Here is a 14,373-nt window from a genome sequence, read left to right as displayed (position 1 = left end):
GTGAGGCAGGTGCCTCAGGCCTCTCTCTGCCCGCCTGGGAGCGGAGAAGGGGAAACACTCGCTGCAGAGCACCGGGAAGAAGGCTGAGGTGGTTTTTCTGGCTCAGGAGGGGAGCAGGAGCCTCGCAGGAGCCGTTTGGAAACCTCCTCTGTCTTTCAGAAATGGCTAAAGGCTTTATTGCTGCAGCTGCCCGTACCTGCTCTCCAGATACACAGCCCGTAGGGCCGTCTGTGGTGGTGTTCAGAGTGAGCGAGCGGTTACCAAAAGGCACGTTTCTAGTAAGACGGACTAATCGCCCAAGCCAAGGTAGTTGTTGTTGTTGCTGTTTCTTCTCTAAAAAGTGCCAGACTGGTGCTTTTTTTTTTTTTTTTTTGTGGTTAATCACACACACAGTAAACTACTTCCTGTCTCTTACTGTGAAAATTGGCGACTCTGACATCTGTTTCCATGATGTCCTGCACTCCGGGTCAGAGCTGTAGGGGCGTATAAAATGGGCAGAGCGGACCATTCCACTCCGACAGCTCCAACGCTGATTAACAATAGGTGGAAGAACCCAGAGGGGAGTGCTGGGAGACGGCACCGCAGTCAGTGTGACGCAGCGTAGCCATAATCTGGTATCACAGAATCTCAGGGTTTGGTATCTCACAGCTCCAGGTGCCACCCACTCTCCATCAAAAGAGGAATATTCGCCATCATCTTCCTCTGCTCGGGCGAGGAACCTGTGCTGGGATCACGAGCTGCCATAGGAAGGGCCCTGCTTTGAAAGAAGCCGTGTGATACACTGGGTTAATCTACAGTTTCCTCTTTTCGGTACCGTTCTTTCTGGGCATGCTGTGCCTTCTGCCTCACAGGACTTCTGCAAGATGAAGTTCTTTAATGAGTGGCCAAATGCTGTGTTTTTACTGATGCCCAAAATGCATGTGTCTCCCTAAAGAGGTCGTGTAAGGCCCTTCTTCAGAGGGCTTTGGGTCTTCTCATAGTACAGTAAGAATGTAACGGTCTGGGCCATATTCTCAGGCAGTGCAAATAACTGACCTATTTTTTTAGATCAAAATACAAGATTAATTATTAATGACAGATTTACAAAAGCAGTTGTAAATATTTAGTCCCCTGCGAGATGAACGTTTGAGGAACTTACTCTGTTTTCTAGCCCCTGTTAATTGTGTCATTGCGTTGAGCCATTCAGCAGTACACAGATCAAAGGGCAGCTGTAAAAATGGCATTTAGTAGCTTTCCATTAACTCTGTCCAGATTATGAAAGGACTGTGCCAAGAAACTTCTGAGATTTGCTATTCCCACATTGTGTACCTTTTGGTGTTGGTAAACACAGTGTGCTAGGCAAAGCAATGTTTGCAGAAAATTACTGCGACAAAGCTCAGTGTGAGATCCTACTGGAGGAGGAAGGCGATTATTTATTTGCAAAAGCCCTTGGTGAGCTCATTTTACCCATTCAACTTTATTCTCTCGGATTTTATTCACTCACACTATCACAGCTAAATACTTGCAAGTACCAAGGGGCATGTGCACAGGTGCTCTGCCCAAAATTGGAGAGGCCAGGGACCTTCTGCTGTCCCATCCTCACTTTCTTTTCTTGGGTTCCTCTCGGTCGGTGGTGATAGACAGGGAGGGTTTTGGTCAGGTCTGTTATGCCATCTCGCAGCCAGCAGTTTCTGTGCTGCCATTTTTTTGCCTCTGAATTTTGCTTACTTGGTGCTCCATGAATCTTAGGCAGGAGTTTTTTGCCCATTTTCATTTTCCTGTTTTGGGTGTCTTTTCAGCTGCAGCCTCTCCCTCTTTTGGAACAAGGGGAAGAAGGACAGGGTGTGCGGGCTGGTGTGACCTGCTGGCCATCCTCTTGCTCTCAGAGTGTGCAAGTCATCTGTGCTGGGCCTTAGCTGAGTGCTGGCCTTTGGGGGGGTGTAAACAGCACCTTCCCCAGTTTTATTGCTGTTAACGATGTTCTTGGTTGTCAGCACGTACCACTGTTTTAGCCTTTGGTGTTTCTTCTGGTGCTTTCACCCCCCCCACCCCCCCATTCTTTCAGTCTTAGTATCAGCCAGTATTTCAGTTACAACCTGTACATCTTTACAGAGCTCAGAAGTGTCACAAACCATGAATGTTATCACTGGTGATATCACAACCTGGTGATAGCTCCAGCAGGAAGGACCCTTCTCCGTTTGGCACGCAGGCCTAGGAACAACCTCACATCCGTGACTCGTTTCCCTGACATTTCAGTGTCAGTCAGTGCTGTCTGGATATAGCTTTGTAAGATTTAGTTATGGCATCTTCATTAAAATGATTTCCCCATCCCAGTCCCTCCCCCAGCTTGGAGCAGCTGACACTGGTACGGATCGGTTCAGGTCTGGTTTTCGGGTTCTGGTAAAGACAGCCAAGGGGCCACCTGCGATACATTGAATAGTCAAGGCAGAACGAGGAGCTGATCTGCTCACCACCAGCCTCCAGACCTTTTCGCTTCACTGTTAAGGATATGCTTCCCTGCATCACGTATTTTAGGTGACCCTAACCATCTCCCTCTAACTGTTCACCGTATGTCACCACCAGCAGAAGCACGTAGGAGAAGAGGGGCACCTGGGAGTTGCATCTCCAATAGCCTCCATCAGGCGTGTGCAACACTCTCCCTTCAACTCCACAGTACGGATTTTGTGATTAGACCAAGGCAACTACTAAGAAAACAGTTATTTGAGGTGCAGTAGCGGGTATAGCTTCCAAAAATGCCTCCAAAAATCAAATGAGCCACGTACAAGCTCATACCTGCTTCCCCAACAGACTCGTCATTGCACAGTAGCTGTATTTCCAGCTCTTCTACAGTCTATTGCTGTGATGCACAGCTCAAGTAACATCTAACCCTCTGTCTAGCAGTTTTGCTCAAGCACTAGGCTGGGCATGATCAAACATGCAACTTGTCAGCCACTGCTGTTGATTTATCAGTCGACATGAGGTTGTTCTTGTACTCCTTTACAAAGCACAGAGGCAGCAATCTTCCGTAAATGAAAAAAATGCACTGAGGCATCACTGCTTGGAGTAATCTGCGTCTTCTCCAGTTCTCTCCGCTGCCTTTGCCCAGTCAGTCCCAGCACCTCCAGCCCTGGGCCGGCCGCGCCGCCGTTACCAGCACCCTGACCCTGCTGCAGAGCTGCACCTTGGACAGGACTTCAGCTCTGCACCTCCTGCTGCCAGGTGGCAACGCACTGTAAACATTTACCTTCATCTGAAACTGCTTCAGGTGCTTCTCCTGAATGTGTTTATCAAATATGATGCGTGTGTTCTGCCAACAGCACAGCCATCGGCTGGCATGCCTCCGCCGGGGCAAAGTCCGCAGGGCACTAGAAGTTGTTAAAACGCAGCAGAGAGCCGATAGTGCTGGGCGTGTGCTCTAGATCTCATCGTTCTGATTCTCTGCTGAAACTGAAGACCTTTAAACACCACGGGGAATGCTTTGTGTTAGGAACAGTGACCGGAGCAAGTGGTTGTATGCGATGTCAGTACATACGTGTTCTGATCTCCGAAGTAGCTTGGGAATTTACCGGCTCTGAGATCTGCCTGACACCGTTCTGTTGCCTTCTGAGTACTGAAAATGTTCCTTCCAATCTGCTTACCAGGCTCAAATCAGAATTTATTTTCAAAATTTCTGTTGGAAAAACATGACAGCCTATGAAATACAGTTACAGATATTTTTTTTATCTCCAATGATATTACTGGTGATCATGGAGACTTCTCCCAAGTACTCTAATGCATCCAGCTAGTTGAAACCCTGAGCAGTTATTTTGTTGTCTATACGTACAGTTAAACCCTGCAATGATTGTTTGAAAGCACTGAAGATGATATTTAGAAAAAAGGCAACTTAAAAACAGTATAAATTATGGGAACAGATCTTCAGAGGAATAACACAGAAGACTCTAAAACTACCTGTCTGTTTGCTGAGGCGGTTGTTACAAGGCTCCTGTGGTCAAACAGAAACACAGCTGGATTTTCAACAGAAAGATTCTCCTTTTTTAGTCCCAGCGGCCATCACAAATCTGACCGGGGTGAGACAGCAGATGAGCGTGCACCAATGTCGACCACCACATCATTCAGCAGCATCCTTGCTACCCAGGCTGCCGGTGGGGTTGCTGTGGGCAGACGGTGAAGCTTGTGCCTCTGCACGGCGTCGTGTTTCCAGGGGCTTTATCAGTTCCCGGGGGGGCCTGGTAGGTACATGAAGTTTGCTGCTGTTGTGTCAGAGCTGAAGAGCAGAAGCATCGGAAAGCTTTTTTTTTTTCTTCCCCTCCCCAACTGTATCAGCCAATCTAGTGAGATACGGTACCTGGCATGGAAAGCTGCTTCAGCTTGAGGAAAGGAGGTAAAAGGGTTTGGGGAGATTTATTGCAAGTGGAGGAAACATCGCCCTTTCTTTTTTTTTCTTTTATTTTAATCCTTTGTATTTTCTGAAACAGCAGCAAACTTTTCTTTAGCAAGATCTAGAGCATACTGTATTTTGTATCTACTGCAAGACAGAGAGCTGTAGCACTTCGCAATTAAATGTCCCAAGTAGGCAAATTAATACTGAACCTTTGACAGAAACTGCTTATCACAATGCAGTGCTTCAAGTTCAGTGGCTTTAAAAAAAAAAAAAAATGCAAACATAGCTTATATGTACTCTTTGATCTTGCAAAGAGATTTCATTTTCCTTCTGCTCCTTAGTACGCTTTACGCTTACTGATCTAACGGCAATGGGTAGTTTTCATTTGACAGGGCTACTCAAAATATATTAATTAATAACACTGGTCACAAGTTCTCCCATTTTGCATAGCTGGTGTATATTTTGCTAAAATATAGGCATTTTTATTGTGTGATTATTGAAAACCTTTCTTCTAAACCAACTTGTGGTCCTGTGTAGATTGTAGAAGGCTTATTTCTCAAGAAACATACTAAAGAGGTTTGGGTGCCCTTGGAAATTACAAGGGACAGAAGAAACAGGAGTTTTGTCAGCTTCATGGGCAGTAGGGGATTACAGAAATGGTCATAAAATTTAGTGTCAGTTTGGTTGTTTTAGAAGGCGAAAAGTTAAAAACAGCAAAATAAGCAGGAGGTAAAACATCATCTTTTTCCCACTCTAATGTTTTCTTATGTTGCTGTTCGTAGGAGTTTGTTTGGTATGACTATAGCAAATGTGACAGTAATTCATAGTTCTTAGCACATTTTGTGCCATATTTTTCCTCCTTTGAAGCACAAGTTTTATCTACTTTAATTAATTACTTGTGATACGAGGATAGTAGACTGAGTTTACAGATAATCACGTACTATTTATATTGCTTAAGGGTTAATATCAAAGCTCCCATGTGAGTGTGCATGTATGTGTTAAGAATTTAGTAATGTATATGCTAAGAAAATTTTTAAAATTTGCACTGGTTGAGAACATTTTTAAAAGAAACACTGAGCAAGAAAAAAAAATATTTTGAGATCTTTTGTTTATGTGTACAATTTTATGTGCCCATTAGTAGCTAAAGGGACAACACATATTTTAGCACAGTCTGTTTTTTAGAGAAGAGGTGATGCAGATGGGTAAAGCAGTGGGAAAGGTGAGGTGCTGAATTACAGTGAGAGCTGAATATATCAGTTTATCAGCACAAGAGTAACCAGATAAGCGTTAGGTGCTCCCATGCTTTTCATGATAAGAATTCTTTGCCTGGGACCAAAATTAAAGCAAAAATAATTTGACTGTTTGCTAACAGTTTGCAACATGACTTTTGTTAGATCTGTTTGTCCAGCAGTAATTATGTGAATAAAACATCTCTTTGGAGCTTGAAGATAACGACATGTGGGTGCTAAATGATACGTAACAGTGGCTACAGCCCAGTCCTGGCCAGTCCATCAGCAGTGAGTCTCTGCTCTCTGGAGTGATTGCAACCACAAAATAATATTAATTGATCAGCAGATGGTAGAAGTTACAGTGGAGGCGGAACAAAGTCAGAAGCTGGCCTTTATTCAGCTAAGTGCAACGTGCAATCCTAGTGAAGAATTGCTGCTAGCAGACAGATGAGGGTAAAATTGGTAAGTACATGGTCAGGGCAGAGTTAGAGATGACAGAATTAAGCCTTTTCTGTCTGTGTGTCTGGTTTTTGCTGATAACCTCGAGGCACCTTTTTCCTTGCAGTTGCTCAATTAGATAAGACATTGAGAAATAGTTGTTTTGCAGCTTACGGGGATGGAAGAGAAGCATTTTGTCAGGGAAGCTGAAATAAATCCGAGGGACTGGAGACCTGTGTGTGGTGTGAGATAGCAGGGCAGCAGCATTCATGTCTGAGAGCCACAAGGTTTCTCAATTGGCCTTACTTTCTTTTCCAGAGACATTCTGGGCCTTAGGGAGATGGAGAGTAGCGAGATGATGCTGTGGGCTCTCCCTGACTTCTTGCAGAGACTCCCTCCTCCCCCAACACTCCCTTCATTGAAAAAAATAGACAATTGTCTATGGACACAAATAAGTCTGGATTGCACACAAACGGGAATGCAATTTTGCACTGAGATTTTTTTTTTTTAATGCTCTCTAAGGACTGGCAGAGGAATGCTTCATATTTAAGCCACCACCTAAGCCAGCGCTTCCACCTCCTAGAGCCCGTCGCTGTCTGCGAGGCAGCTGGTCAGCTTACGGCAGGACACGCGTCCACCCGCCGTGGGCATCCTGGGTCTGAATGAGCATCGCGGTGGGGACGCATGAGTGTGAGGAGAAGGGGGATTGCCCTGTGCCACTCACCACAGGGGACCGGTTTTATGGATCTGTTGCATTTGGGGCTGCCAATCTAGGCAGTTCAGATTTGTTTATAAAATATGTTTGAAAGCTGAAAATAAATAAATATTATTCAACCCTACAAGGGGAGGATTAAGTAAAACAGGGACAAGTGAAAAGCAGAAAGAACCATGAAATCGCAACAAATACCAAGAAATACTGACTGATCACTTGGATATTTGTTTGCAAATTACAAAAAAAAAGTGCTATGTGCTTTGTAGCCAAAAAAAAAGGAAAAAAAAAAAAGAACAAGACAAACTGCTGGTAACATTGACCATCTTTACTAAATGACAAATCATTCTTCCTGGTTATCTTCAAAAATCTCTCTGTAGCAAAACTCCCATGGTCAAATTGTCTTTTGAGCCCAACTTTCATGGGATTAGCAGGCTTGGTTGGTTTTTTTTTTATTTATTTTATTTATAATTGTACCTTCTCAGATAACTCAGAAAGGAAACTGGATATATTAATATGATTAAAGACTCATATGTTGGTAGTCCAGTGTAGATTCCTCTGCTGAATTAAAGAAATCAAGGCCATGCCTTTAAGCTCCATTCCTTTCCTCCTATGTGTCCGTCTACTGATTACATTACTTTCAGATCCTTTAAGCTGGGATTTTTCAAATGATGCACTGTGCATATTTGCAGAGCATTCATGTGGCTCTTGATTTAATGGTCTCTATTAAAGGTATGCATTATACTAATCCTTCTTTCATTTTTTTTTTTTCAGACAACTGAAACGTGACTATCCCAGTGCTGTAGTTCTTAGTACTGATGACTTCTTTATCGAAAATGGCGTATACATGTTTGAGCCTGACTTCCTAGAGGATGCGCACAAATGGAACCAAAAGAGAGGTGACTAAACTCAATCCAGGGGTTTTGCAGAATAGTTTTGCTTTTCAGTCTGTCTTTAAACTTAGCCCCCAAAATAAAAGATTTCACAGTGGTGTCATACACTGCAGTTTATGGGGTACTGGCTAAAAAAACGCATTTACCACTTCTGATTTTATTTCTTCTGCCTTGTAAGAGAGAAATTTATAAGTGAAGAAGTGTTGGTGATTGATAGATGTTATTTTAGAAGGACTATTAGGTAGCACTGCTGAAGCTTGGTAACAGCAGGTGGCATGCAAATACCAGCCCAGCAGCTGCTCAGTACAGCTGTACGCACCACATCCCTCAGACTGTAATGGCTTAGGTGTCTGTCCTGACTTGGAAGTGGGTGTTACAGGGGGGGAGTTAGTGATAGCCAGGAAGAAAACTTGCAAACCTAATTATAAGTTTGAGAATGAAACAACCCAGGTCTCTACTTCAGAGAGAAAAATGTAACATGCTTTTGTGGCTGTGTGCTGGACTCATTTCTAGCAAGGGAAAACATTTTGAGATCATATAACAGGGATCTTTTGCAAATAACTAATTTTCAGCTGTTGTAAATTCCTAGTGATACTGCTAAGTATGTTTTACGAGGAGTTCAGATCTTGCCACTGTGCGCAGCCAGCGGCTGCATCACCTCCTCCAGGAGAGCACCTGCTGGGCCCTGACCTCTGCTCACGATGGGTGGTAGCTACAAAACCGTCTGGTAGGGAACCAAGGGTGCTGGCAGTGGGTGAAGAGAGGACACTTTGGGGCTAGTGAGACCTGGCTCGGTCTGTTATTTAGTCCATGTTCACTTTACTTAATGTGTTTGTTACATTACAGCACGCAAGGCAATGAAGAATGGGAAAAGCCCCATCATTATTGATAATACCAACATCCATGCTTGGGAGATGAAGCCGTATGTGCTGATGGTAGGGAAAGCTCTGATTTATTGCTTTTATATGCTCAGCTATGACATTTCAGAGGTGACCTGACTGAAACAGTTCTTAACATGGCTAGAAAGAATTACTTCTATTTGCCCTTAGTTCTCTAATTATAGCTAATGATTGATCCTGTGAAGAAGTAGGGGAAGAGGTGCCAATGTAGTTGTTTTATCTTGTCAGCCATATACCTCAGTGAAGACAAAATTACTTGAAAAGATTGTCTTTGAACTTGCCCTGTAACTTCTTGGCAATCAGGATGTCTTCCCCAGTACTGACATGAATTGAACAGTTCCCAAACTATTTGTTGACAAAGATACTAAGATATGACTAACAATTTTAGTTTATGACTTGTGAAAAATAAAGAGTCTTCAAAGACACATTGGTATCTCGTGTCAGGAGTTCTGGCAGAGATGGCAATATTTTTTAGTACAGTTTCATAATTTGGCCTCTCTGCTAACACTATACTCATGCTTCTGTTCTTGGGTTATGGTCTTGTCAGTTAAAAAATTTGGGTCTAAGTATTGCTTGTATGGGAGCACAAAAGCGGTGGGAATTCATAGAGGTGCTGGAAAGCCTGGACATGTCACTTCAGCAGCAGTTGTGAATGCTTGTGGGTGACTAGGAAGCAAGTGAGAGAGCACAGCCAGAGGTGGGCCAGATGTGAAAAGGTCAACGGATCTCCCTGCCTCCTTTCCACTAAATCAAAACAAAAGCAATCAATACTGTATTAAATATATATTATGTATTTTTGTGTGTGTTGTATGTGTGTATATGTGTGTGTGTGCACATATATATACACATATATGTGCACAAAGATGTTGCTTTACCTTGAAAAAAATTGAGGCCTGTAGACTCAGTGGCTGGAAATAGCGGGACTGACAGATGTTGACCTCACGTTCCCAGAAGCTCCAGATTGCCGTGGCCAGCCTGTGGCTCTTGAACCATCTGTGACCTCCAGAGATTTCAAGTGCCAGGGTGCCATTGCCACGGGGGATGGATGGGGACTGGGGGCAATGCTGAGGCAAGTTTTGCTGGAAGACCCAAATTCTTTGATGCAGAAGAAAATAACAAGCTGGGACTCAGCTTGATGGGAATCACGGTTATCTTCCTTTTTCTGGCTCCTGGTACATATGATACATCTCCTAGCCAGATAAAATCTCAGCGGGTCTGGCAGATTGGCTACTCCTGAGCTCGGCAGCCATATGTCTAAAACGTCTGTGTCCTTCTTCAGGCACGTGAAAATGGATATGAAGTTATATTCCAAGAACCAGATACACCCTGGAAGTTCAATGTTCAAGAACTGACAAGGTACAGCTTTTTCTCTTTGATATAGCAGACAGCTTCTCATTTTATTGATGTGCTCTGAGGAAGGCCAGCCCTTTTCCTCTTCATATACCCTAAAAAGTAACCTAGTAAATGATGACAGAATGATTGTCATGGAAATTTTCTATTACTCAGTACCTGCTCTGCAGTGAATTCAGCCCTGAAAGAGCCTGACCGTGCTGAAGTGAGTCAGGTAGTAGAAAAAGCAACGCCCCCCGCCACAAAGTGTGTATTTCTACTGCAAGCTTCTTGGGGCAGGAACCCTGATTTGCATTCTGGATTTTGAGCAGCACTCTTGTGTTTGGGCAAAAAAACATGTCTAAGCACTACAGACAATATTCAGACTTCTGTTCTTAAAAAATCTAACCATCACAAAGATTGTCTTGCTGTGGGGTGCTACATTAAATGTGGTCAAGAAATGGGGTGCTGGAGGATCTTCCTGAAGATCTTGGCATGCACACACAAAAGGGATACAAGGAATCTACCAAATCTACATAATGTGGTAGGATATAGAGGGAGCCAGATGTGGCTCTAAGTATGTTAGTTTGGCTGGAGGCTGCAGTGTTAATGGTTGTATCACAAAGAACTCCGTGCAGGCTAATTTTCTAGCCTTTAACCAACCCGCTGTAAACTATGTTACAGTAATGAGTGCACTCCTATCTATTCGATCCAGAAGCTAACACGTGCTAACTAACTTATTTGTTATCACAAGGAAGCAGGGCATGGGTACTTCATTCCAACTGATGTATTTGTTTTATACCAGCTAGGAACTCCAGTCAAAAGTCAGCACCAGCTGGGAGGCATTTGTAGGGCACCCCTGCAGAGACAGATTTCACTGGTGACCATTCATTATAGGCTGAGCTACTCGGTAACTTGTATTTTGATTTATTAATCATTTGAAACAAGTCAGCTTTTTATAGTAGCATCGTAAAGTTAATCCAAATACACTTGGTTTGGAGCAGCTCTTTGGCAAAGGATTCAGGGGCAGCTGAAGGTTGCTCCCAGTCTGGTTCCACATCGTGTCTTTACTGGCAGTAGGGTTTGTGCTGGTTGCTGGCCCCAGGCACAGGCTGTGCGTGCGTGGCTTCTTCGCAATTGGGATGCTGCAGCTGGCAACCTGCTGCGGTGCTGTCACCTTAATTCCACCAGGGAAAAAAACGTGTTGAGCCCTGCCGGATTTGCACAACACAAGGTTTTGAAAATACAGATGCAGGACAAACTTAGATTCTAGGTCACAGGTTGTGCCTTAAAGCTAAATGGCAAAAACCAAAGTTACTCAGAGTTTGCAAACTCACAGAAAAGCAGAAATTCCTAGTGGTCTTTGGAAAAACAATTCCTGCTGACGTGTTGAGAGACTGTGGCTGTTTCTGGTCTCTCCAGAAAGCCCTGCATGGTTGAGTATCCTGTTCCTCTCCCTCTCAAACAACTTGTCATTTACAAATCTGCCCTGGAGCCTGAGCCATGTCAGGTATGATTTTTCCCCACTTGTACTCAGACAAAGCAACATTTTTTTGACCTCTATACTTGCTGATTATAAGTCAGTGTCTGGGCTATCTACAGCCCTTGTCTGCATTTCTCCAGATGTACAAAAGCTCACCCTGAGGCTAACAAGCCATTAGCACTAAAACCCAGCAATACTCACGTGAAATAATAGAGGTCGTCTACGTAGCTCTATGTCTAACTTCTTACGTCCTGGCTGCCCACAAAAATACTTGTGTTACATGTTTCAGTGGTCACAATAATAATAATTTGAAGAAGTAGGTGGAAGTGAACAACCATTTGGGAAAAAAGGCTAGAAATAGATCAGAGGGGACATGAACCACTATCCTGAACATGTCAGAAACCTTAGCAAGCTTAAGGTAACCTCTAATACATGGGCAGCTAAATACTTGTGTCTTCTGTTAATTTTGACTCTACAGAAGGAATATTCATCATGTCCCTCGACAAAAGATACAACGGATGAAAGAACAATATGAGCACAATGTTACCTTCCACAGTGTTCTTCGGGCTGAAAAACCAAGCAGAGATGAGAGAAGCTCCAGTGGACCAAATGCAGCTCATGGCATGGGTGCCCATTCCAACCCCCCTCCAGCCTTCTCGAACAGAAGACTTCACGTAGCACGTACAAACAATATACCATTTAACTGAAGAGGTGGATTCCTCAGTGTATATTTTAATTATCAGGGTATAAAAATTTCTAGTTTTACATTTTTTTCTAAACTTTTTTATTCTTGTATTTTTCTAAACTGTTTTTTATTCTTGTATTTTTCTACTACATTTTTAAATCTCTACTACAATTTTAAATTTCTTAGAACTCTTTAAATGTCACTGGATTATGATCTCACAGCTCTACATGACTAATCTAAGAACACTATCCCCAGTACAAACTGTACTCCCTCTCATCTGTCTTCCTCCACAAAAATCCATTCAAGCTTACAGTGAAATTTACCAGCTGTAACACACTTTTTGGTTGTTTGTTTGGGTTTTTTTCTGCATTGTGCTCTGTCACTAATAGATAAAATATTCCTAAATTCTTTCTTTCTTACAGGCCATGTGGCCAATTCTTTCTCCACACAGTTGTAATTTCTTGCCATTTTAATACTTTATATATCTGGCTGTATAACCTTTTGTATCTTCCCACTCCATCTTGCCTAGACCATTACTGCTAGTTTTAAGAGAGGCAAAGCGAATGGTGGAAAAGGGAGCTCTAACAGGTTGTAGGAAGGTGCGATGCTGTGCCCTATCCACATGTCTGCTGTCTGGATCCAGATGGGTGAGAAGAGAAGCTATCCTGCAGTAGTTTTATCCATGTTGTTAAATTCTGCTGATTATGTCCTCATTAAGAACCCTTGTGAAACATTTTTAAAACTCAGCATTTGTGATGGCAATTTTTTTTTTTTAAGTAGGTGTGGATTATTAGGCAGTGCTTATAGAACAGGACACTAGCAAGTGATTTTGCAGTAGGAAATGAAGACAGCTCACATTGGACATTAAGAAATGTGGGTATAGCTGCAATTCATCTAGTAATTTAGCAGACGTATAAAGAAATAGGCTGTTTCTGGAGAAAAGCCAGGCTGTCTTCAGGACACAGTAGATGTACAAGATTGTAAACTAGGGGGCCTGGGGAACCTGGCTCTGCTGTATCACACAAAGGTTTACAGAACTACCTGCAAGTGTGTGTCAGCCCATTACAGTTCTCCAGTCCTGCTACAAGATCCAGCTTGGTGACAGGAGCCAGCCCCTGTTCAGCCCCTGAGCCAAGTGAAGGGCACAGGACCCCTGAAAGGGTGCTGAGTGGGAGCTGGTGGTCTCCTCCAATATTTCAGAATTAAAGTGTTACATTTTGGAACAAGAAACTTGGAGATTTGTTTATTTTGCCCTGTGCCACTTCTGACAGCCAAACAGCCTATTCTAATGCTGCAGAGGGTGACAAAACTGATTGATTGCTTTAGACTGAAACAAAGATCCTGCTGTAATTTAAGAAAATATCAGAATCAAAGTAATGGCTTATAAAATGTCAACAAACCTGCAGTCACACTAATGCTATTGTATGATACATGTTTGTGTGAGAAATGTATAATTACTCAACTCCAAATTATATTGCAGATGAAATGTCATTTCCATGAGTCTTTGTTTTTGTAATATAGCTTTATTAAATACAATCAGGATTTAATGTACAAAGTGTAAAAATAATTTGAATTTGAAATATATACAATACTGTACATGTGCATTTAGTAGCATTTTCAGGGGTTTTGTCTTTGTAGCATTCTGCGGGCTGGTAACGAGTCTTCAGGTTCCTTTGTGTCTTTCTGAAGAGCCTCAGCTACTTTAGAACTGCTTTTTGATGAGTTATTTGCCTCCCCAGTAGACCTGGAACTATTTTTGGGTAAAAGATCATCAGATAAATTAGTAGCTATTGTACTGCTGTTTTCATTTACATAATCAATCTTTTCTTCTCGTAAATTATTCATGAGTGCTTGTGTATTAATCATTGCAAGTTCTTCATCAGCAACCAGGTCATTCTCAGGAAGACAGACAGTTTCTCTCAATTTTCTACAGGGGGTGACATGAGCAATATTCTGATTTGTTTCTTTTGATGACTTGCTACGCTGTAAACCCAAACTTCGTGGAGGCTGAAATGCTTTTTTTAAAGATGGAGAAAATACTGAACACATTGGTGGCAGTGGTGGAGGAGCAGGTATACAACTGAGGAAGTCCATAGCTTTTCTCTTTTTGCTGTTTTTGGGATGGTCTTCATTGATTGTAGCAGATGAAGGTGTTTTTACTGACCCTTGTGTGACAAGTTTCCTATTCGGTGTGCTAGTTGACAAAGGGCTTGGATGCTTTATTTCAATTTTGGAAGAGATCTAGTTAAAAAGAAATAAGTTTTATGTTGACTAGAATGTCCTATTTCATTAGCTTCCTCAAATTACTTCCACAAAATGGGGGGGGGGGGGGGGGGGGGGGAAGAGCA

At 42.7% G+C, this 14,373-nt stretch overlaps 2 protein-coding genes across 2 annotated transcripts in view; one reads left to right on the top strand and one right to left on the bottom strand.

Moving 5' to 3' along the window:
* N4BP2L1 (NEDD4 binding protein 2-like 1) overlaps nt 1-13,038 on the top strand; it is a 15,110-nt gene extending 2,072 nt beyond the window's left edge. The window contains exons 4-8 of the mRNA XM_010572808.1: nt 6,550-6,683; nt 7,511-7,635; nt 8,476-8,564; nt 9,808-9,884; nt 11,819-13,038. Coding sequence (XP_010571110.1) covers nt 6,550-6,683; nt 7,511-7,635; nt 8,476-8,564; nt 9,808-9,884; nt 11,819-12,047 — 654 coding nt within the window. The 3' untranslated portion in view covers nt 12,048-13,038. The remainder of the gene's footprint in view (nt 1-6,549; nt 6,684-7,510; nt 7,636-8,475; nt 8,565-9,807; nt 9,885-11,818) is intronic.
* Nucleotides 13,039-13,068: 30 nt separating this feature from the next.
* The window catches only part of BRCA2 (breast cancer 2, early onset), a 42,553-nt gene continuing 41,248 nt past the window's right edge, over nt 13,069-14,373 (bottom strand). Inside the window, exon 27 of the mRNA XM_010572718.1 lies at nt 13,069-14,266. Within this exon, the coding sequence (XP_010571020.1) occupies nt 13,643-14,266 (624 nt within the window). The 3' untranslated portion in view covers nt 13,069-13,642. The remainder of the gene's footprint in view (nt 14,267-14,373) is intronic.

This window comes from Haliaeetus leucocephalus, unplaced genomic scaffold (assembly GCF_000737465.1).
Source record: "Haliaeetus leucocephalus isolate CR32 unplaced genomic scaffold, Haliaeetus_leucocephalus-4.0 Scaffold351, whole genome shotgun sequence".
Lineage (NCBI taxonomy): Eukaryota > Metazoa > Chordata > Aves > Accipitriformes > Accipitridae > Haliaeetus > Haliaeetus leucocephalus.
The sequence above is the reverse complement of the archived record's forward strand: the minus strand, read 5'-3'. Positions and strand labels throughout refer to the sequence as shown.